We start from the raw sequence: 23,576 nt of genomic DNA on the forward strand, positions 1-23,576 counted from the left end.
CCCCTATTTGTTTATGCTAGGTATTTCTAACAGATGCATCAACCTCTGGGTTCTAACCATCACAGGACCTCTGAGGAAGAGGTGGGGTGTGTACACACACATGCTGGAGTGAGGCAGTGTCACTCTGTCTGGCTAGAAGAGACAGCTGCTGCTCCCAGCACAGGACAGTCTGTATTACCTCATGACATGTATCACTCTGCAAGGTAACAAAACAGTTCCCTCTTTCTGCCTTGTTCCAGTTCTAACTAGAGCCACCCCGCTTCTACCCGCTGTGCTCTAATTCATCTGTAGTTTGGATACACTCAGTTGCACTTGGACAGTAAGACACTCAAGCTTCCCTCCCATAGGGAAGCAAATCGAAGTTGCAGTATCTCTTGATACTACAAAGACATAGTGCCTTGTGATTATTGTTCCTCTTGTCTACAAGACACTATAAAAAGTCTTGTTTCAAGTCACCCAGTTTCTTACATCTTCACATTTTAAGTGTCATCTTTCTATTTCTCACCTTATATGTCCCTCTCAAGGGCTAATCCAGTCTCTCACAGCCAGCAGGACATCTGAGTATATACAATAAGCTGTGTACTTTCAAGAATTATTTCGTTTAATCTTCAAAATAATCAGTATCTTCATTGAACACAGAAATATTATTAGCAACACCCACTGAGCACTGTGGAACTGCCTTATATATGTCATGGCTTCTCCTCCCTAAAAACTGCTACAGTAACCTATACTCCCATTTTGTAGATAAAGAAACTAAAGTTTAGCAAATAGGTGGTAGGGAGCCGGAACTCCAAAGCATTTCAGGGTAAGACAAAGCCAGACAAGGGACCCAACCAGACGAGGGACCCTACCTTGGGATAATATCTAAAGAAAACTACATCAATGGTTAGGGTATAAAAATTTATTACACATACAGAATATTACCACTAATGAACGCAGACAGGCTAGGACACAATGGTACTGGGATGGGATGGAGGACTGCTAGCTCTTTGGAAAGTGAAGAGGTTTGGGTGGCTCAGAGCTTCATGCCACAAGGACTGGTCAGTCAGATGGGAGAGCACATGCCAAACGCCACAGGATATCAGGGCATCCAGCGACTGCTTGGCACCCACCGCCTTCCCTGTCTGATCTGGGGCTTCCAAGGATGCCACACCCAGAAGCAAGACACTGAAGCAAAGGGGCTTCCTAAGGTGGCCCAGGCTTGTCTCTGAAGTCACGGCAACACCATTTTAAGCAATATGTTTAAATGGATGATTCCCACAAGCTATACACGAAGTTTCTAATCATCACAATTCAGTGAAGTACAAAACATTAAGTTACAGGCTATGGGAAGAGAAGGCAGCACCAATGGTGGCACCTTCCAATCCTGGTTGGCCTAGGGGTAGGGGGTAGGGGAAGGTTTCTTTTTAAACCGAGCCCCTCATTTCAATGTACAAAAGAATTACTCTGATTGATATTAAATTGTATTGAAAACAAAATGGACTAAAAAGCAAATACTACTCTATGTTGGGGTGGAAACGGAAGGAAAGAATGAGTCCTTCAAAGCAAGAGGGGAGACAGTTGGGGGAAGGTTCTGTGGCCGTGACCCGAGGTGGTCACTCACGCTGCTCCATTTTTACTTTCGGTGGTCTCAGGAAGGTCCGGTTTTTCTTCTCTTTCTTCCCCTTTGTATTTGCTTGGAAGTTTCGCCAGCTGTCCACACGACCATCTCGACTTTCCTAAGCACAAAACAAGTTTGAGGAGTAGGAAACTAGTTAATGAGAGGAAGGGCCTGAACATGCTCTGCCATTCCCCCTGTAGCCCAGCTCAACCCTCTGGAATAATCTAAGAACAACAGAGCAGAGTTTTTCTTCCACGCCCATGGACCCAGGAAAAGTGTCCTAGAAGGCAGGATAAGCCAGGCGCAGGTTGGAAGGGGACAAAATGAGTAATATCGGTCACAACAATGAGGCCACCATTTGATGGGACTTCTGGGCTAGACATTTAGCATTTGCCATTTCCCATTCTCGCAAAAAGCTGACAGCAGTGTGTGTCACGCCACAGCATGTCACAAATGACAACACCAAGTTCAGAGAGGTTAAATCATGTTCTTGAAGCCACACAGCTAGTAAGCAGCACCCCACCCTTTCCACTGCAGCTTTCTTTCTCCCCACCAAAACCTGGATGGAGGCTCGAAGCCAGCACAAAGCTTAGGCAGTTGTGCTGAGAGGGCCACTAAGATTTCTTCCTCCTTATCATGGGGCCTATTCCTTTTCTTTTCATACACGCAGTGGGACAGAAACAAAGTCATCAGCTCTGGGTAGCTAATCCCTACTCTGAGACCTAAAAGTTATAGAAGAAAAGACCAAATATTACTTAATTCAGAATACTAGCTGAGCACCTGAAGGATGTAACGAGGGTGTCATAGAAAAATCAAGTTCAAAAGTCATAAGTCTCTCTGGAGGCAGGACACTGGGGTCACAAGAACCTCAGTTTCTACTAAAAGATCTCTAAGTAGGGCACAACTCCATGTTTGCTCCTTAAATTAAATGCACAAACCATTTTTCTTGAACACACTTGGCAGCTATGCCCACCACAACCACTAAAACACCATTCAGGGATCTTCATGTGATGGCTACAGAGCTTAGAGGTGGCTGAGCCAGAACCAGACTCACTCTCCAAAGCTCCGGCTCTTCCCCACATATCCCATTTCGCTGCCCGCCCCAGTGAGTCCTGGGAATGCCCCAGGCACCAAGTTTCTATGCTAGGAAGTTTTCATACTCTGGAATAAGAATCCCTAGCCACCTTAGAAATTTACCTCAAAGTTTTTCTGCCATTCCCTTTCCCGTTTTGCTTTTTCTTGAGCTTCAATCTCTTCTTCCCTCTGTCGCTTCCTAGGAGGAAAAGAAGACCATAGTATTTTATACTTAAGAGATTGTGTTAACCATACAAGTTAAGGCATCTCCGCACAGAAGCAAGCATATAAAGTAAACCAGTTCCCTAGGGTTCTCCAAAGACGGCTGTCTGGAAAGGGCTCAAAGTACTTTCATGAACGTCTCATTCTAAAACATGCAGATGAGACTGTGGGGCAAGAGATAAATTCCCGTTACACAGATAGACAGATAAAATCATCAAAGTCCAGTAGACACTAATAAGAGGTTCTGGGCTCAGCCACTGGCAAAGCCATCTCGAGAACCCAAGCCACTTACTTCGGTAGAATGACTATTACAGTAGCAGAGGTTCTTACTCAAGAGGATCTCTACACAAAACCCTACCCCCAAAATAAGAACATGTCACACAACCTCAATTAACAAAACCTAGTTACTGCTAAACACCACTCAACAACACAAAATATATAAACTAAATTAACCTCAAGACTTCTGATGAGCCAGGGAAACCACATTTTAGGACAATAAACATCGTGTAAGTGATTACACTGTACAACTACATATCACCAAAGCTGCAGCCACTAGTTACACAAAAAGGTCTGGCCTCAGTAACAAATGGCCTCAATAACTGCCTATTTCACTCAAGGATATCAGGAAAAAAACAAACAGACTTCTTGATTAGAAATCGCCTAAGGACAGGTCTAGTCAATACTTCCCAAAAGTCAGAATTTCTTAACCTGGTGATTCAAAAGTTTGGCTGTTTCGGATTACTATGTGAGACAGTCTCTTACGTCAGGGGTCCCCAAACCCGGAGCTGTAGACTGGTATCAGTCTGTGGCCTGTTAGGAACCAGGCCACACAGCAGGAGATGAGCAGTGAACAAGTGAGCAAAACTTAATCTGTATTTGCAGCTGCTTCCCAGTGCTAGCATCACCGCCTCAGCTCCACCTCAGATCCACTTCAGATCATCATTAGATTCTCATAAGATCACTGGTCCCTGGTGCCAAAAAGGTTGGGGATCACTGTCTTACATGACATATCACATAATTCCTTCAAAATACCCAAAGAGCAATGTTGGTATCTAGACATTGTATTTAGACATTGTTTAAGTAAATAATCTGAGATATACCTTTCATGCATCTCTTTGGCTTCTCTCTCCTTCCTTTTAATTTCCAGCTCAGCAAAGAGTTTCATAGTCTGTTTATATACTGCTTGCTTGAACTACAAGAAAATAAAGAACGAAAGAAAATTAAAGTAAATGTTTTACCAGCAACTTAAATCAAGTACTTTTAGATGGAGCCCAAGATACAAGCAGATTAGAACTCAGCAAGGAAAAAAGATTCTTCAAGAGAACCATTTAATGATGCTCTCTTGGGAGATAAATAACAGATCCACCTATGAGATCTTTCTGCCACTTTCACCATGCAGATGATACGTAGAAAATTTACTCATAAAAGGCACCAATAAGGAAAAAGTTCTACCTGCTTACAATAACCACTTGAGATTTTGGAGGGCCCTTTCCTCCAAGGACCTTGCAAAAATAACCTTCATTCTTTTCACAAATATTTTATAATTATTCTGTGCTAGGCATAGAAATAGGTGCTAGAGATAGGAAGATATTATCAAGCAGACCAGTCTTAGGGGTCTATTGACTGGCAGGGCTACTAGTTGTCGCCTGGTCCACCTCACCTCATTATCTGTTCTCCCTCCATCTAAAATTCCTTACCTTAAAAGCCTGTGTTTCCTAGACTTCCTTGTAGCTAGATGTGGCCATGTAATTTAAGTTTTAGCCAACGGGGTATTAGGAAAAGTGATGTAGCAACTTCCTGGAATATTCTTAGAAGAAGCAGGCTTATCCCTCCTTGCCCCCTTTCTCTATTCTGGACTGGAGGCAATATCCGTATTGGCAGAGTCACAAGAATGAGAAGACAGAGTCCTTGGACAATACATGGTCCACAGCTGCCATACCAATGGCCATCTTCCCAAAGACTATTATATAGGTGAGAAAACAAAATTGCTATCTTGTTCAAACCACCAACATTTTGGGTCTCAGATGATGCAGCTGAATTTATATTCTAACTAGTACACTGACAGAAATAGATAACACATTAGATTAAAAAAAACCAGAACTCCGTCTTTAAAACTTTTTCCCCAAATATAAAGTATTTTAAATATACAAAGAAATATAGAAAATAACCCATCATGCAGATTTCATAGGGCCTATATCCTAAAATCAGACACAATGGAGCAGAGAATAATGTGTGAAGATAAAAGAAAGTAAAGGAGTCTCAAATTTTCTCACTTCTTTTAATGCTGTTACCCTGCCAGGCACTGTTCAATGAAAGCGATGCTGACAAAACTCCAGTCTCTAATAAGACAAATATCAAAGGAGTAAAAAATGAGTATCTTTAAAAGCTCTAAACTCTCCTAGATAAAAAGTTATTGGTGATTTTTAATTTTTTATAGTTTTCTGGGTTTTTGATGGCTCAGGTGCATTTTACTGGTTTTATTTTTCTGCTTTTTCCAACTAAAAAAAGTTAGGATTCTTAACAACTTTAAAAGAACCAAGGAGCATTAATAAGAAAGTCTTCAGAAAAGTAGTACTAGAGAGAATAATTAAGACTGAGGAGAAAAAACTAAAATACTGAAACAGAGTAAACCCAAAACAGGTTGCTAGTGGAAAATATGGCCTAACAGTTCTTAAGCAATGTCACCACATGGAAGATGAGATCGGTCACTGTTAGCAAAATCATTGAAGCTAGAGAAGTTGCAAGAAGTTTCCCTAGCAAGAAGGCCTCTCCTCTATAAATCTTTAAAAACAAGTCAGGCACACGGGTAAGTTACATACTTACCTAAATTGAGGCGAGATTATGACTTTAAATTTTTCAGGCTAGTGAGGCAATCAGACATAAACATTGAAGTAGAATCTCTCTCCTAACCTGCCTCCACTAAATAACCCACCAGATTACCCAATGCTCTCCATCACAGCTCTGTAAATTATCACCTGGGGCACGATGAGAACATATGCTGGTAGGCAGCTGTTTAAGAGCCACTTGAGGTCACTCACACAGCTGTCGGGTGGCAGCTGCAATTACCACTGTACTTACATAATCTGAATATCACAGAAATTGATGAATGTGGTTACGAAAACAAATGTTTGTTGTTTCTTTTAAAACTAAATAGAATGCTTTAGAAAAGAGTCAATGAACACTGAATCCCTAAAATTAACTGCTGTTGAATTAGGTACAGGTGAGACATCTGGAAAATACTAGAAAAAAATTATAAGTATCTAGGATTTTACTCTGGGTTTGCATGCGTACCTAAGTTTTTAACATACGTTAAAAGTGCTAGAAACTATGGATAATGCTTTGTGTGTGTGTTTCATAAAATAAAGTCAACTATGAACTCCAATCAGCTGACACATACTCAAAAGGCCACAGCCCTATGTCAAAAAAGAATGAATTTTTAAAAAGAATGAATGAGTGTAATTTAATATTTCAAATTAAAATAAAATGTTTGTAGTACGTATGCATCATTCTTTAGGCTTCCCTCTCTTTAACCCACCAATCAGTGAACTCAAACACACAAGATAAGGTGACTTTTACCACATTTAACTCACCAGCTCTGGATCATCCTCCTCCACATTTGTAGGTTTTCCTTCCTTCTTTAATTGCTTTTTTCGCTCTTTCACCTAAAAAGAATTTTTTTCATCAGAAAATGAGCACCTGTACTTTGAGACTATCCATTAAGCACCACACATGACATGTGCACTTTTCTCTATGTATGGGTGTAACAAAAAGCCTGCATTGAAAAATGATGAGCCGCTGCCCTCCCATACAAAACAGCAATGCAATCAAGGAAAACAGGGAACTGGAGTTCTTTCTCTAACCTCACCTAAAAATCCAGTCTATCTGGAAGGATGAAAAGGGACCAGTGAGGAAGCTGTCCCCACCTCACCAAATCCTAGGCCAGATAGAAAGAGCCTTTGATAAATTCAACACATAAGCCATTTATCTTTCACAGCTTGTAGTTACGTGTTTATAGCAAAGAAAATACATTTGTCATGTTTTAGAAAAAGCTACAGAATATGTTAAGTATTGTTTTTCTGGCATTACTACAACTGTATTATTGATCATTTTCACTGCGAAATCCCTATAAACCAATAATTTTCACATCATGCTAATTGGTGTTTTGTTTTTTGGTTTTTTTTTTTTATCACTTTGGCAACCATTGAGATCCAAAAAAATTAAATATACCCATTTACATAATCATTTGGTGTATTACAGCTGCAAAAAGCCAAGAGCTTTCCAAGCTCAGAAAGGCCCCACTGCCACCTTGTGGTCAGAAAGACTGAAGATGGATGGCTCCTTTACAGATGAAATACACAGAAAGGGTAACTATCACGACCACAATGACTCAAGGACAAATTGTCAGGTAGCTTTCTGATTTTTACCAGAACTGGGCCTACAGGTGCCATTTCCAACACATGACCAGCAGGTCACAGTTATGGCCATCCATCTCCTCTTTGTACTCATTTTCCTCATCTAAATTGGACTCATTATTATTATTGGTTATAAAATCTGTTTCAGATTCCAAAGTTAAAGAAAGGTCACATCCATATTCATTTCCAATTAACATTGCTCTTATAAATGGCCTCAAGATTCTTGCCCCAGCAAGGAAAAAATTAAAGCAACAACCTTTCTTACCTCAAGCAAACCACCCTAACATTTCCCACCACTCAGATTTAGGTAATGCAAATCAAAAAATAACACCAGCTCTAACTAAAATTTATTTCAGTTGAGTCCTTCTCTGTTATCACAGACATGTAGCTCCTCCTATTTTTCTAAAACACTTACTCATATCCCCTTGCCAGACTATTTCAAGCCCATGTTCCAACCCCTTCACAGGGACAAGGTAAAAATCAAGGGCCAAGTGTCACCACGGCTATTTTTCCACTCTCATAATGGGGTAATGTGACATGTACAGAGAGGACAAGAAAAGCCCTTTCTCCACAACACAGGACTGGTAAGGAAAGAGGATGGAGCAGTATCCTAGCCACTCCTCATCTTGAGCTTTAGGGGTGAATTATAGCTTTAGGCACACACTATTCATGATCACCACAACAAAGTGCTGGAGACCACATAAGCAGTCACAATCATGCCAGCAGGCATTGCTATGTCAGCATTTACCCTCCTACGACGTGCCCAAGGCTTGCTAATACTTCCTATAAACACAGCGGCACTATAAATACTTACAGTGTGTTCCACGTATTCTTTTCCTGCCTGAATTACATCCAGGGCCCTCTTCTTTTGTTCCTGATCCAGTAGCAACTTGTAAGCTTTGTCCACAGCTAATGCAAAACATTGAAGTTAACTGTTTCTGCAAACACCCTCTGCAAGTCTGAACTATACTCAGTGTAAATGGACTTGTGCCGTCTAAAAGCATTCCCTACTTTGTTAAATTATTTACTGTTGTTAAACTAATTTAAAAATATACAACTATAGCAATGACTTTCCTTGAGAGCCTTGGAAAAAGTTAAATATACACTCAAGGCTAAATATACCACATCTAGATTTAATTCAGTGATAAAATACTGCCAATTATTTTTTTATGTTCTAAGAAAAAAAAATGATCCTATGCAATAACAGTCTTTGTTGGCACATAAAAGTTTTAACAAAGTTAAGGTTTATTTCTTAAACAGTAGTATTCTGCTTTGGAATGACAACTGTTCTACTGAAAACCACAACTTCTTCATGACCAGAAGACAAAACTATAACATTCTTTTCTTGATCCAGGACAAGGAACAGTTAGTCCCTAACATTGACAGTATGTTATTCAGAAGCAGGTAAATCTACAAATACCTTCAAAAGCCTTTTGTGCTCTGTCAGCATCATCTTGATTTTTGTCAGGATGCACCAGTATGGACAACTATAAGAGAAAGTTTAGGTTTGTCAATAAAAAGAACATTTATTCTTTGTCTGCACTCTTTACAACCAAAAGCTCTAAGGTACTATGGCAAAAAAGACTGTTAGCCAGAGGCATTTTTAAAAAATTAATATGCCCAGAAATACAAAATTCAAGCACCAAAAGATAAATGCACAACTGGGAAATATTGAGGGTTTTAATCACAAAGTAGAGAATAAATGTAAGCCTAGAATTATGAAGATATTGTGATGACTTGAGAGGGACATTTAAAAGTAGTGAGTTCCTGTTAGGTTCCTTATTCTGAGCACTAAAGAGGATGAAACAGGTATGAAACATAGTCTATTTCCGAAAAGAACTCCTAATATAAAGCCATGGTTCTCACTGATAGTTGTGCTCCAATTCTGTGACATTTTAAAAAAATACAGAGGAGTGCTTTCTACCCTCAGAACTTCTGAATCAGTCTCTGGCATCTGTACTTGTTAAATCTCTACTAGACTGGGAATCAGATAATAGTAAGAAATTCGTGTTAATTTTGTTAGGGGTGATAGAAGTTATGCAAAAAAATGTCCTTTTTTATTTGGGGGGATTCATCCTGAAGTATTTAGGGGTGAAGTACCGTGGCGTCTATAATTTATTTTTCAACAATTCAACCAAAAACATATAGTTAACGAAGCAAACTGTTCCATATAGATGGTGAGTACATGGGAGTTGACTGCTCTATTCTTTCTTTTAAAGATGCATATAACTAAATATTTTTTGTTAAAATTAAAAAACGAAAAGCTCCACAGGTGATTCTTTCAGACTGCCACAGTTAAGGACTACTGACCTACTGTCATTAACAGACAGAAACCAACTAACTAGAACACAGGAACTGTTGAGGAATGATTGAACTGTTGAGCAAGTGGGGATCTAAGGCTAAATCCTGCATTACTGAAGACAGAATCTCAGGGTCTAATTCCAACTTCACTCACTACCAGCTGTGAGACCTTGAGCAATTCACTTAACCCGCCTCTGCCTCAGCATCCTCCTCAGTAAGGTGGACAATACTCAGTACCTACATCTCATTGGGTTGTTTTAAGGATAAAATGAAATAACCCAAGTAAAGAACTTAGCATACTGTCTAACACAGACAACAGTTAGCATATAAAGAGAAATAATATATGCCAAGCCCTATTGTAAGTGCTTTCTCTGTATTAACTCATTTAAGTCCTCATAACAACCCCAGGAGTAGACATCATCATTCTGTTCATTCCACAATTGAAGTAAGAGGCACAGAAAGGTTGAAAGAAATTAGCCCAAGTTCATACTGCTTATAAGAGGTACAGCCAAGATCAAAATTCAAGTCATATAGCTCCAGGTTATGTTAACTATTAGGTCATAATAATGGCTAAATAAGAATTCTTATTGAGTTATTTGCATAAGTACGTAAAACATTGTTTTGACTATGGATTTGACTGCTTGCTTATTAAATTGAAAAAGACTGCTAATACATAACATTAGGAAACTTGAAATTTTAGAAAAAGGAAAAAAGCTGAGTATAAGTGCAGAGTAGAACTCAGGAAGAAAAAAATATAGTTATATAATGGGAAATGATTGAGTAGGCAAAGATAAAAAAATCTTGGTTTAATAGTACATCATTAGATGATTATGAATCAGCAACATGGGGGCAATTACTGTATTGAAAAAGCAAGCATAACACTGGATGTTAACAAGTATGCTCTGGGTGGTAATTACACAATAGAATATATAGATGTAAAATTATAATGTATAACCAAAAATTATATAATTGTATTAACCAAAATTACCCCAATAAACTTAAAAAAAATAAAAATAAAAATAAAAATAAAACCAAGTATGTCATGCAGGATCTGAGAATATTCAGCATTGATCAAGCCCTTTTGAATATGTAGAACATAAAAGATATAAAGAAACTGGAGAAAGTACAAAAAAAAAAGAAGACATGAAATATGTAGAAAACCCAATTTGCAAAGGCAGATTACAGGAACTTTGATTATTCAATTCACAGAAGGAAAGGCTGGAGAGTTATTCAGGTGTCAAAACTAGAAGGGTCTTTAAAAAGGCTACCATAAAACTTTGTAGCTCAAGTTATTAAACATTAGAACGAACAAGAATCAGAGGTTGTGGATCTCCTCTCCTAGAGAATTTCCAGAAAGCACTCCTTATATTAAACTAGTTATCTCTTGGGTATTCATTTAAATTTGCAAAAGAAAATTGATGAGGAATGGGGTTTTAAGAATTAAAAAACTGCACAAATCATTTAACACGTTCTCTCCTGGAAGCCAGAGGATTAAGTATGACTCCATGTGAAGCTCTACTATTCTACTTTGCACTTCTCCCTCTTAATTAAGGGGCTGGAAAGATTCTATTTGGAATAAAATTCATTCAATTCAGAGGTAAGCTATGGTCATTATTTAATATTTTATGTCACAATGAGGTTTTTTATCTAAAAGTTACATAGCTTTACGTTTAAAAAAAAAAAAGGTTATATTTTGGCCCAAAAGTTGTATGCCAACTTCTAAGAGAATCATCACGTGCTCGCACTTTCAAAAGGTTCAAACTGCATCCATCACAGGGAACTAGGACCATACCTGCCGAAACCTCTTTTTTATTTCTTCATCTGTCACCTCAGGATCTATCTGAAGAACCTGAAAGAATCAAAATCAAAACTGTAATAGAAATTAAAAGAATTTATAAATTTAACACGTACCCAATAATTATACATATTATAAACATCTATAATAGTACTCAGCATTCTGGAACAGTACTTAGCGCACAGTTCTAAAAAATGATCAAGAAATATAAATCAGCAAATCAATAAAATAATAACTATACTGTTTTAGGGTTCTCAATTAATACAGCAGTTACTTTCACCCCATCAGAAAAATAATTTCCCCTATACCCAGAGACATGTTTCCAGACAATGAGAAAATGTTGCATTTCTCCCTCAGTCATTAAGTACCCACCCCCTAAACCCCTACTTATCTTTGCAAGTGTGGAGAAAGCACAGAACTCAACAGGGAAAAAGTTACGCTGGCTACCTAATTTTCACCTCAATCCAAAATGCCCACTTGGCTCTACTTTACATCTATAATTTACATGGCCCAACAGTTCTCAGCCCAGAGTGAACATCAGAATCACCTGTGGAAACCTGTGATCAGTGCGTCCTCCCGGGGCCCTCTCTAGAAAAGTCTGATTCCAAATGGCAGAAACATCTGTATTTTTTTTTGAGCAACTCTGCCTTAAAAAATAATGTTAATCATTCTTCTCCAAGCCTAGGTATCCTGGTGTTGACATTCCTCATCCAGGATGCTAACCCTATCAACACAAATACAGACATTCATTCAAATATTTACATAGTAGTTACTGCCTGCTGAACACACTGCTACATACTAGAAATGTAAAGATAAACATGCAAGAGAAACATATTTTTAGTTACCATAAAATAAATGCCTTTTTAGAAGGAAAATGTTATAAGATATACAATTAAAGCAGATGATTTCACAGTGTAGTCCATGGACTCAACACAGCACCTATTATGTTTACTTGATATTCAAGGCCAGAGAAAGGTGTTGAAAGGATAAAGAGTTAGAAGGGTTTATTAGAAATTCAGAAGAGCAGGTCCCCCTTTAGTGTGACTACATCCTAAATCAACACTTTAATAAGATCCCCAGTTGATTTGAATCACATGAAAAGTTTAAGCAGAACTGATACAAAATAATAATTACAGTTAGAAATAACTGCCTTTGAAGCTAGTAGAACTGAGGATCAGTTATTAAGGGGGGTAAAGATAAAAAAATGAAAATAAATCTTGAAATGAAAAATGCATATCAGAGAAATTAAAACTGAAAAGTAATTTTCTAAGCTTAGTCAGATGTTTACAGGGTCTTAGCAATGTCGAGATTTATAGCAAGCTTTCAAAATATTCAAACAGTCCACCTATAACAGTAGGCAATAAAGCTGAATCACCATTGCATTCAACAGACTTTAAGGTTATGACGAGAGCATACCCATTCTCAAATGCTAGGGACACAACTGGGCATGTAGGAGAAGGAAGAACTTCAAAACAAAAAATTTTCAGGAGTCAGTGCATGCCTTCATACCTTCCCAAGGAAGAAAGGAATTGGGAAAAAGTCACTTGAGAGGAAGAATGCAGCCATATAAGATTTACAGATAAAGGGAGATAACTATATGTACATAAATATTCAGAGAAGAACCTTACATACCTTGGTTCTGGTGAAAAGGAATGTATTAGAGCAAACCAAAATCAACAAACCCTAGGTGTAAGCGCGCGCGCTCTCTGTCTCTCTCTCTGCTGTAAAACCTCTCTCTCTCTTTCTCACGCACACGCACACGCGCGCGCGCGCGCGCACACACACACACACACACACGCCTCCAATAAAACTAGCCTAGAATTAATCATGCTAAATATAACTTATAAACCTTGATTGGTTCCCAAGTTTAAAAAAAAAAAAAAGCTATAATTGAGGTTTTCAGGGACAATTGGGGCCATTTGCATGTGGACTCTATGCTGTATGATACTGAATTAATGTTTTTCTTAGGTGTGGCAATGGTGTTGTGGTTATGTGGAAATGTGTCCTTGCTGCCATTTGCAACAACATGGATGGACCTCGAGATAATCATGCTAAGCAAAATAAGCCAGACAGAAAAAGTTGAAAATCACATGATATCACTTATGTGTGAGATATAAACCTAAAAGGAACAAACAAACAGGACAGAGACTCACGGACATGGACAACAGACTAGTGGTTACCAAAGGGTAGGGGGGTAAGGGGGAGGGAGGAAGTAGATGAGGTAAAGGGGGTCAAATATGTGGTGACAGAAAGAAATCTAACTATGGGAGGTAAACACACAGTGTAAATATATATATGCCTTACTGCTAAAGTGTACAGCTGAAACTTATTGGATTTAGTTAACCAATGTCACCATTTAAAAAATTAATTAATAAAAAAGAAATGTGTCCTTGCTTTTGAAGAGCTGCATGCTAAAGTATTTAGGCATGAAGCATCACAATGTCAGCAGCTTCCTTTCAGATGATTTGGCAAAAGAAGGTATGTATTCATACAAAAATATACACACACCCCCCAAAAGTTATTTTTCCAAGAATTATATCATCATGTACGCTAGCAATAAAATTCGCCAAGTGCCTTCAAAGCTAATCCAACTCCTTTTCTATCTTTAAGAGCTGGCAATGGCCATGAAACACAGTGAAGACAATGGGCCTACACCTGAGGCCCAAAGCTCTTTGAAGCCAGCTTTACACATTCAGTACCAACTTTTAGGACACAAAGGTTGCTAGAAACTGTGCTCACTACTGTTTTCATCAAATTTAAGGTCCAGCAGGGAAGGAATAAACAAGTAATTCTTATGAAAATTATAAATGCCATATCAATATAGCTCCGAGGAAGCACAAAGAATATTCCTATCCTTGGAAGGTTTTTCCAAAATTCCTACTGTATCTCGCACTTTAGGGATACTGCAATGAAAAACCCACAGCCCTGGAACACAAAGAGTTAATCATCACAGCAATAAAAATACTTGACTTTGGTATTTATGTAAGTTCCCAAACTCAAATAAACTATAATAGTCTCCTCTTTTCGGGATCTTCTGCTTAAAAGAGGAATCCAGTCTTAGATCACACTTGAATTCTCTGAAATGGTAATAATATGCAAGTTTCAGAGTCCTGTGAGATAAACACCTTTTTTCTCAAGGTGCTGAATAAGATAAACAGAAAATAAAGTCTGTGGTACTGCCTGCTGGGGCCTTAAAGTTAAATCAAAAGAAGGAACATGAAAAGGGTACAATCAGGGGCACAGGTTCATCTAAGCTTATAGAAGGAAGCAGGAAGGTCCCTTAACCCCAAAATAATCGTAGAATGCATAAAAAAGATGATTGTAAAACGGCTTAAGATTAGAAATGTGTCCAAATAGACAGCTGTCGAGATGGCAGGAAAGGAAATAATCTGCTCCCTGGAAAAGGATTCCCCGTCTAATTTTTCCCTTTTCTACCTGCTACTCAGTAAGGTGGTGTATAGGAAGATTATTCACATTTCAAGTGATAGCTGAGATGACAACTATTACTGCATTACTTCAACTCACCAGAAAAAGATCAGTCTGTCTACCTCTGTAGAAAAATCTGATTCATTTAGATGTCTCAGTAGTTCTTGCATGAAAAGTCATCATTGATTTCCTAAATTGCTAGAAACACCTAATTCTGACTCGAGTCAAAAAGCAACTTTATAACACCGACTCTATAAAGTGGCCAGCACATTTGTATGAAACAGAAAAGACAAAATTTTAACGGACAATCATGGAGTCCCACCCACTCAAACACAATCTCACACATTCTTGAGTGTGCCAACCTCACCATCTATCTTTATACATCCAAATATACTTCCTATACTCAGAACAGGAGTTATGGAAGTGCAGTTCCACTTCCAAAACCATGGTATGTAGTAGGGCATTAAAATCCTAGCCCTCATACTGGTCCCAACAATCTGTCACTTCTGTCAATCAGATCTCCACAGAAATCTGATTGACGACCTGTCAATCAGATCTCCACAGAAACACTAATTACCTTAACAAATAAATGGCTAAGTTATATGATTACTTGTCCCCCTTTCATGCTCAATTAAAAGTACGACTAAATAGAACATACCATCAAATTCTTTGTTACCTCTCAAATTATCTCCCTTATGTCTTCTCCAAATCATTATCAAAAATACCCTTAAGTTTTTCATCTTCCCCTTTCCTTTCTGAGCAATGTAATCCAAATACATTAGGCAGAGCCGACAAAGTACACATCTGCTCTGGGTGGGGAGTCAAGATGACCCAAGAGCAGGGTGTCACAGCCCACCTGGAATGAAGAAGAGAAGACGGTGACCACACTGGGAATGGTGGCCAGTCACACAGTGAGAAGAGCATCCACATAGAAGGGTAGCCCAATATGGAGTGCCAAAGTGGGTTGAGAGGGCATCCTGGCATAGAGTGTTAGACAGGCAACCTGGCAAAGGTGTTAGAACCTATGCAGGGTGAGACTGGCAACATGGGAGGGTATCCCAATGCAGGGTATGAGATCCCAAGAGGAATGGGGAAGGCATCTCCATGGAAATATAGCCCAACATGGGGTGTTTGAGACCAAGCAGGGCAAGAGTGTCCAGAAGGAAAGGTGGCCTGACACAGGGTACAGGAGCCCAAGCAAGGACATCTCCACCAAAAGGAGTGGAAGCTTCTGCACAGTGAAGTGAGTGCCCATGCAGAAAGGCATCCAATGTAAAAGGACAGCTCAATGCAAGGTGCTGGAGCCCTAGCAGGGTGTAGAGAGCATTTGTGTGAAGTATGGCTGGCACAGAGAGTTGAAATCTAAGCAGAGGGAAGAGGGCCTCCATGCAGGGGGGTGTGCAGTCAAAGCCCAAGTAAGATGAAGAACGTGTTCCCAGAGGAAGGTAGCCTGACACAGGGTGTCAAAGCCACAGCAGGGCAGGAAGGGTGCCTGCTTGGTGGAGAGGATGCTGGAGCCCAAGAGGAATGAAAAGAGCCTCCAGCAGGTGGAGGGCAGGTGCAAGGAACCAGAGCCAGGTGAAAAACATACCCACATGGAAGGGCGGCCTGGCATGGGAATTTTGAACTCAGGTGTGGAGAGAAGGGTTTTTTTGCACAGTGAGGCAGCCTGGTGTTGGTGTCAGAGGAAAGCAGGGTAAGGGCATTCATTTGAGAAAACTAGCAATGAGAGAACTAGCAATGAGAGATCAGTTGATACAGTAGAATCAATTAAGTAAATATACATTAAAGGTAGTGGGAGCCAGATTTCTCACTAGAAAAGGGAACTATGAACATGGGGGCGGGGAGGGGCTAGAGTAAATCTTATGGTGTTGGATTACAATTGAATGTAAATGCGTGTGTGTGCACACACACAGATAGTCTCTCTCCCCTCCACCCCTGACATTCTTCACTAAAAGGAACCAGGGCTCCTTGATGATTGTTAATTCCAGGCTGGGTCAGGAAAAGTACACAAATGCTTAGTAATCAAAGAATGATGAAGACATATCAAAAAAGATAGGAGCTGGCTTGAAAGGTAACCCACTGGCCAAATTTGGGACAATTTGAGCATCAAAATAAATGATTTCTAAATATAACCCATTGAATAAATTAGGAAACCCCAAGTCCTTACTGACAAATAAATGAATTAATTGAAACTTTGATAAGGACAAGATATTTACAAAGTCTCAAAGTACCTCCCCATAAAAAACTTATTAATTACAAAGGGAAAAAAAGGAACTTTATGAGCAAACCTAGCGGGCACCTATTTAAACAATCAAGTTAACACCATTAGTAAAGCAATAAATCAAAATCACATACCACTTTATAGGTTGTAAAGAGAAGAATGCAATGCAATATGACTTCTGTGATATTCATGACAACATTGCATAAACCAATCCTAACATGAAGAATCATCAGATAAACTCAAGTTGAGAGATACACTACAAAATAACTAGCCTGTAACCTTCAGAAATGTTTTCAACGTCATGAAAGTCAAGGACAGACTGAGGAACTGTTCCAGACTGAAGGAGACTAAAGAGACATGAAAACTAAATATAACAGGAGATTCTGGACTGGATCCTTTTGTTATAAAGGTTATTATTGAGACAATTAGCAAATTTGAATGGGGTCTGAGGATTACATGGTAATATTGTATCGATATTCATTTCCTGATTTTGTTGGTTATATTATAGTTCAGTAGGAGAATGTTATTTGTAGGAAAAACATGAGTATTTCAGGGTGATAGGGCATCATTATTGACAACTTAGTCTCAAATAGTTCATGTAAGTGTTCAGAGTGTACTTGCAACCTTTTTACAAATCTGAGATTATTTTTAAATGAAAAAAATTCTTAAAAAAATTACTCTTCAAAAAACAGATAAACCTTAAAAATATTAGGCTAAGTAAAATAAGTCAGACACAAAAGGACAAATATGTATGATTCCACTTATATGAACCACCTAGAAAAGACAAATTCATAAACAGAAAGAAGAATAGAGGTTACCAAGGGCTGGAGAAACGAGGAAGAGGAATGGGGAGTTATTGGAATTTCTATTTAGAATGATGAAAAAAATTCTAAAAACAGATAGTGGTGATGGTTGTACAACACTGTGAACGTACTTAATGTTACTGAACTCTACACCTACAATGGGTTAAATGGTTAATTTTATGCCACAATAAAAAAAAGTTTTTTATAAGTGCTCAATAAATGTTATTTTTATAAGCAGTAACAATATTCATTTTAAACTATAACTGTGAACAATTAGAAGCTAGTTTAAATATTCTACAATAAAGGAATTATTTAAATAATAATTACAGCGGCTTTAAAAAATGTATAAAAATATTTTATATAACAATGCAGCATTTAAAATAGCATGAAGAATATGATCTTCTCTGTTTCTAAATAAAACTTTTTTAAAAAACAGTCTAAGTATAAATAGTTAGACGTGGTTATTTCTCTTAGGTAGAATTATACATGATTATTTATTCTTCCTTTCTTTATATTTCAAATTTTAATAGTATGATTTACTATAATCAGGAAAAGTGTATAAAACTAAGGAAACCTCAAAAATATATTTGCTTGTCTATAAGCTTATGATCATTTTTTGATTGTTAGTTTTTTTCATATTTTTTATTGTGATGATACAAAAGTTTTATCAAGCAAATTATACCAAAAAGCCTAAATTTATCAAGGCTAGCTTATCCTTTCATATCTGAAAAATATATCCATATATATTTGGGTTGCTAAAAGATGATGGAATAATTGATAGGGCAAAGACCATCTCACTTTCTATAACATGCTGCCTCTCAAGCTCTGTTCACAATAAAGCCACCCAAGTTCAACTCCAACTACGATACAAATTAGGTGTGTGTTCTGATGTAAGTCTACTTCCAACTATGCAAAGCTCCCCATCAGCAGGCCACAACGTCAGACAGCTCACCTCAAATGGGTTCAAATTAAAGTAGGAGGAACCAGGACGGGTCAATCTTTCAATCTGATTTTTAGATGTTAGAACTGAATCTCTCTTCTCTATTTGTTTCACCTAAAATAAAAGGGATAGAAACTTCATTAGTAAAGCTCAAATATAAATTCTGAATTGTCATTTTAACAAGTTACTCACTGACATGTTCGGCAAACATTTGTGAGTCTACGTGTGCAAGCTTTTTTGCTAACCACTTTGAACAAATTCATTTAGTGAATTTTTTTTAATGCCTATAGCACCTGGTCTTCCTAGGTGGTCTCCCATCCAAGTACTAACCAGGCCCGACCCTGCTTAGCTTCCGAGATCAGACGAGATCGGGCATTTTCAGGGTGGCGTAGCCATAGATGTGAATTTTAATACTGTAAAAACTTTACACAGATTTATTCCCCTCAATGATCCTATACGGTAGATACTACTATTTTCCCCATTTCACAGATAAGGTGAGACTTAGAGACGTTAACTAACTTGTTCTCAATTACCCAACTTGTAAACCAGAATTTTAACCTGAACATTGATTCCAGAGCAGGTATCAAGAAGACTCAAAAAAAAATAAGTCACAGCCACCACCTACAAAGAGCTTCCACTCTAATGATTTAAAATGTACTTACGTGTGTTCATATTTTATTTACAACTTTTTTTAAGGAAAAATACAATTGCACTGAAATATATACTAAAAGCAGCATTTAAAAAGTATGTGGGAGGGCACAAATAACTGCCTACCAAACTCTAAGAGTTAGAAAAATTCCAGACTTGAAGACAAGGCTAAGGAGAACAGACACCAGGCAGTCCCACAAAGACTTCCCTAGTGCCACTGTCAAAGTTGGAATGCTAGCTGAAATGAATGCCTGGTATGTTATTTACCATCTTTATTCCTCTCACCAAACAAGTTTGGAAAGAATTTCAGTAACATTCAGGAAAAAGCCATTCCTTTTCAGCATGTTCCCTCATTGCTTTTTTAAAATAACATGCCACTCCCCTCTCCATACTTTCTATCTTCTTTCCCAGATTTATTTTTCCTCATAGCATTTAAATCACTACCTGATATTACATTGTACATCTATCTGTTTATTGTTTATCCTTCTCTATAGGATGCAAGCTCTATGAAAAGAAGACAGGATTTTTCTCTTTGCTGTTCATTACCATATCTCCAGCACCTAAACAGTATACTAGCACATGTCAGGTACTCAATAAACATTGGTGGAAGGATGATTGAAAAGTCCTTCTTTAGGTACTTTTTCCCATCCAATTCAAACAAACCAGGATAGCTTTTTTTTTTTTTTTTTTAATAATAGTTGGTAAGTGAAATAAGTTCCACTATAATTGCTGAGTAGTCATTGGAAGCCAATAAACTTTGGTACCAGTGTATCAACACTTGCAAGTGAGACATCTGAAAAGGACATACTATGAAGGATGTGCTAATTTCTGTTTTAAAATTCAATACTTTGGAGAAACTACTATGTAACAGGCACTACTTGTAACAAGAAACTACAAATACCAGAGATGAAAGTGATATGCTTTCCTTTGAGTAGCTCACAGCCTGATGGAGAGCAACTCCAGTCCTCAAATCCATGCCAACCTAAGAGCTCCATCTTCAGCTTTACGTCTTAGAGAAATGCTTCTGCTTATGAAACCCTTTCTTATACATTATCTTCATTAACCTTCATAAAAAGTCGTTTTATTAACTCTCGTTTTACAGACATAGAAACTGAAGATCTCCAAAATCAGTGCCTTGAAATAATTGAACAGTCAAGTTAACTAACTGCCTTGCGCTAATCCAATCCGAGGTCCTGATTCCAAATGGCATGCTTTCCTTTCATTTACTCATTCATTAATGTACTTAACAAATACTTACTAACCACTACGTAGTAGGAGCTGGAAATGCCATAGTAAACGAGGCTCTGAACAAATTTATTCCCGTCCTAACACAATACCAAGCTATTACCTGCTGTAAGACGCAGAACAAATTATTTCATCAGCTAAACCTCCATATAAAGGTTTGTCACCTTTATATGGAGATGATGCCTACCTAGCATAATGCACAGTGCCTGGCATTCGCGAATGGCAGAAATAACCACTAATACAACTCATCACAGAGGACTAAGTAGAAAGTCCTTCCGTTCAGAATATAAACGGGGGCCAAGACGGTTAAGTCGAGCCCAAGAAGGCCAGCCTCAGCCAGCCCTCGACTCCGCGGACTTGGGGAACTCTGCGCGCGCCCAGGTACTTCGTTGGCCACACTCGCCATCTACCCGCAGACGTCGGACCCCGGCCTCTTTTTCGTCGCCCAGGGGATACCCCCAGAAGCTATCAGACACACACATACATACATACACATACACACACACACACACACACACACACACACACGGCCTCTTTTCGTTGCCCAGGGGCTCCCCCAGAAGCTATCAGACACACACATACATACACATACACACATACACACCCACACACACCTCTCCCCCCCCCTCCGCCGCCCCCACACCCCGAAGGCCAGACAAGAGGAGCCTCCCAACGGTCCAGGCCAGGAGGACCACTGCTTTAGGCCCACTGAGAGAGCAGGCCCAGGCGGGATCACCCTGGCACCACCACTCCTCACTCGTGGTTCACCTCACTGTAGAAGGTCATAAATGCCTCCTCCGTGCTGCCTCCGCCACCCGAAGCCCCGCTCTCTCCTGGAGCCGCCATTTCCCCGGCCAGCCACCACGTGACTCTCCTGCGCAGGCGCTGTCTCAGGTAATTCTTACAGGCCCACCTCCCTAGCCCCGCCTCCTCCCTTGCGATTTTTAAAGAACTCGCAGCCCAGCCAGACACCTCTAATCTAAATAGGCTCTTTTTTAAGTTGAGGTAAACCACACGACATACGATTAACCATTTTAAAATGCACGATTCAATGGCCTTTAGTATATTCACAGTGTTATGCAACCACTACCTCTATCTAGTTCTAAAACAGTTTATCACCCCAAAAGGACACTTGGCACAAATTAAGCAGTTCCTCCCCCTTCCCCTACTTCCCAACCCCTGACAACCAATCTGTGTTCTGTCCCTATGGATTTACCTATTCTGGACATTTCCTATAAATGCAATGGAGTGGCACTTAAACATAATCTAAAAACAAAATTATTATCACTAGGTAGTGGGCTTATAAATTATTATTATGTCTATCTTTCTGCTTTTATGTTTTTCCAAGTTTCCTGCAATGAACATTTGAAAACATGCCCGGCAGGAACCCTTCCCATCTAAGTCATACAAACCAAGGCTGGTACTTTTCCAACCAAAAGGTAATAAAAACTGTTCTACAATTTCATAGAAAGCAAAGAAGGTCGTTTTATAATTATGAATAAAATAATCTGGCTCAACCCTCTCGTCTAAAGGAGAAACAACTGGACCCAGAGAGAGAAAATGATGCAGACAAAGGTTATAAACTACTATTTTCATGTTCACATTTGTTAGATGGCTGAAGAAAGGTCATGGCAAAGCCTTCCTTAAACTCCTACTCATGCTTTTCTCCACTTCATTGCACCACATTGGCCAGTTATCAAGCCCATTCGATAATATATTAATGCATTTTACAGATCTTCAGTGCCTACTAGATCAAGGCTGATAACTTCAGAAGGTAAAAAGTACAGAGAGATCAAACAAAGCAGGGAGCTATGATAGAATGACTAAGGAGGTCATGGAAGGTTTCTTTGGGGTGACATTTAAGCTAAGAGTTGAGAGTGAAATATCAATGCAACAAAAGAACACTGACACCTCTTAAAAGACCACATTCATGTACATATACAACTTAGCTAAGTCTGGGCATGCTGGACGTCGGCATCTGGGCATAGATATTCCTCATCCCAACCCCTATGTCATCTTATTGATCTTTTTTATCTTACTCTTATAGCATCTTATTGATGCTAGTGGTCCAGGAAAGAGAAGGCTTCCTTAGGGTGTTAAATAATAACAAGTTTAGGATCGGATTCGTGGTGTGGGGGTGGACGCCATGACTCATTCCATTGGCTTCTGACCCTCTCTTGCCCCTCCCTTACAACTTCCTCCATTATTTTCCAATCCTTTGGCCCCGAAGACCTTGTTAGGGGTTGGCTAAGAATGCGCGAGTCTCCTGCTCAGGATTCGCTGTGAACTAGAGGAACCCCGCCTTCTCCCTTCCATGATTGGGTCCTCCTCGGTTCATCCCGCCTCTCCATCTCAAGGATTGGCTGCCCCTCCATCAGAGCCGTTTGCGCCTACAGGGAGGCTGCGCCACCTGCGACTTGCGAAGTGCAGCACTGACAACTATGGCAGTCACGGCGCTGGCGGCGCGGTTGCGGCTGGGTGTGTGGGGCGTGAGGGCCACGCAAGCCCAAAGCTTCAGCTCCGGACGGGTATGCCCGCTGCAGTGTCCGCCGCCTTGGCCCCGAGCGCGGATGCCGTATCCCCCTCCACACCTTCACCAATGTCCTTGTCTCTTCCCTCAGTCAGGGAATCTCGACTCCGGCGCGGGCTCAATCCGGGAGGCCGGTGGGGCCTTCGGGAAAAGAGAGCAGGCCGAAGAGGAACGATACTTCCGGTGAGGCCCACGCAGTCCCGAGTCCAGGCCTAGATTTCTCAGAGGGCCTTCCAGCCCTTCTTAAACGTCCACTTGCCCAACCCATCCTGCTCCGGCGCCGAGGGGCACCCCATCCCCCAGCAAAACTCCCGGGTCCGGGAACCTATTACACCCTCGCTCCCAGGCCCTGCTGA

General features: G+C 39.5%; 2 protein-coding genes and 1 non-coding gene across 3 annotated transcripts in view; 1 reads left to right on the plus strand and 2 right to left on the minus strand.

Annotated features, from left to right (window-relative positions):
• Window positions 1–886: 886 nt before the first annotated feature.
• On the minus strand, window positions 887–21,586 carry DNAJC8 (DnaJ heat shock protein family (Hsp40) member C8). The gene is made up of 9 exons (XM_011357730.2): window positions 21,459–21,586; window positions 18,810–18,911; window positions 11,402–11,458; window positions 8,729–8,795; window positions 8,123–8,217; window positions 6,487–6,558; window positions 3,997–4,088; window positions 2,798–2,873; window positions 887–1,718 (listed from the first exon to the last, which is right to left on the minus strand). The coding sequence occupies exons 1-9, from the start codon at window positions 21,534–21,536 to the stop codon at window positions 1,596–1,598; spliced, it is 762 nt and encodes a 253-aa protein (XP_011356032.1). The 5' UTR covers window positions 21,537–21,586; the 3' UTR covers window positions 887–1,595.
• LOC111738233 lies at window positions 19,079–19,197 on the minus strand. Its single transcript, XR_002779783.1, has one exon. It is a non-coding gene; the product is annotated as a 5S ribosomal RNA (ribosomal RNA).
• Window positions 21,587–23,054: 1,468 nt separating the features above from the next.
• ATP5IF1 (ATP synthase inhibitory factor subunit 1) overlaps window positions 23,055–23,576 on the plus strand; it is a 2,073-nt gene continuing 1,551 nt past the window's right edge. The window contains exons 1-2 of the mRNA XM_011357731.2: window positions 23,055–23,218; window positions 23,312–23,403. Coding sequence (XP_011356033.1) covers window positions 23,132–23,218; window positions 23,312–23,403 — 179 coding nt within the window. The 5' untranslated portion in view covers window positions 23,055–23,131. The remainder of the gene's footprint in view (window positions 23,219–23,311; window positions 23,404–23,576) is intronic.

The sequence above is a fragment of the Pteropus vampyrus genome, unplaced genomic scaffold (genome assembly GCF_000151845.1).
Source record: "Pteropus vampyrus isolate Shadow unplaced genomic scaffold, Pvam_2.0 Scaffold36, whole genome shotgun sequence".
NCBI lineage: Eukaryota > Metazoa > Chordata > Mammalia > Chiroptera > Pteropodidae > Pteropus > Pteropus vampyrus.

What these genes read in the sequence shown, in the direction of transcription:
- DNAJC8 (XM_011357730.2), bottom strand. Translation starts at nt 21,536, where the DNA reads ATGGCGGCTCCAGGAGAGAGCGGGGCTTCGGGTGGCGGAGGCAGCACG. An exon ending in AGCACAAAAGGCTTTTGAAG is followed by an intron (nt 8,218 to 8,728) that starts GTATTTGTAGAT and finishes GTTTTGCATTAG; the next exon opens with CTGTGGACAAAGCTTACAAG. An exon ending in AGGAGGATGATCCAGAGCTG is followed by an intron (nt 4,089 to 6,486) that starts GTGAGTTAAATG and finishes ATTTTCTTGTAG; the next exon opens with TTCAAGCAAGCAGTATATAA.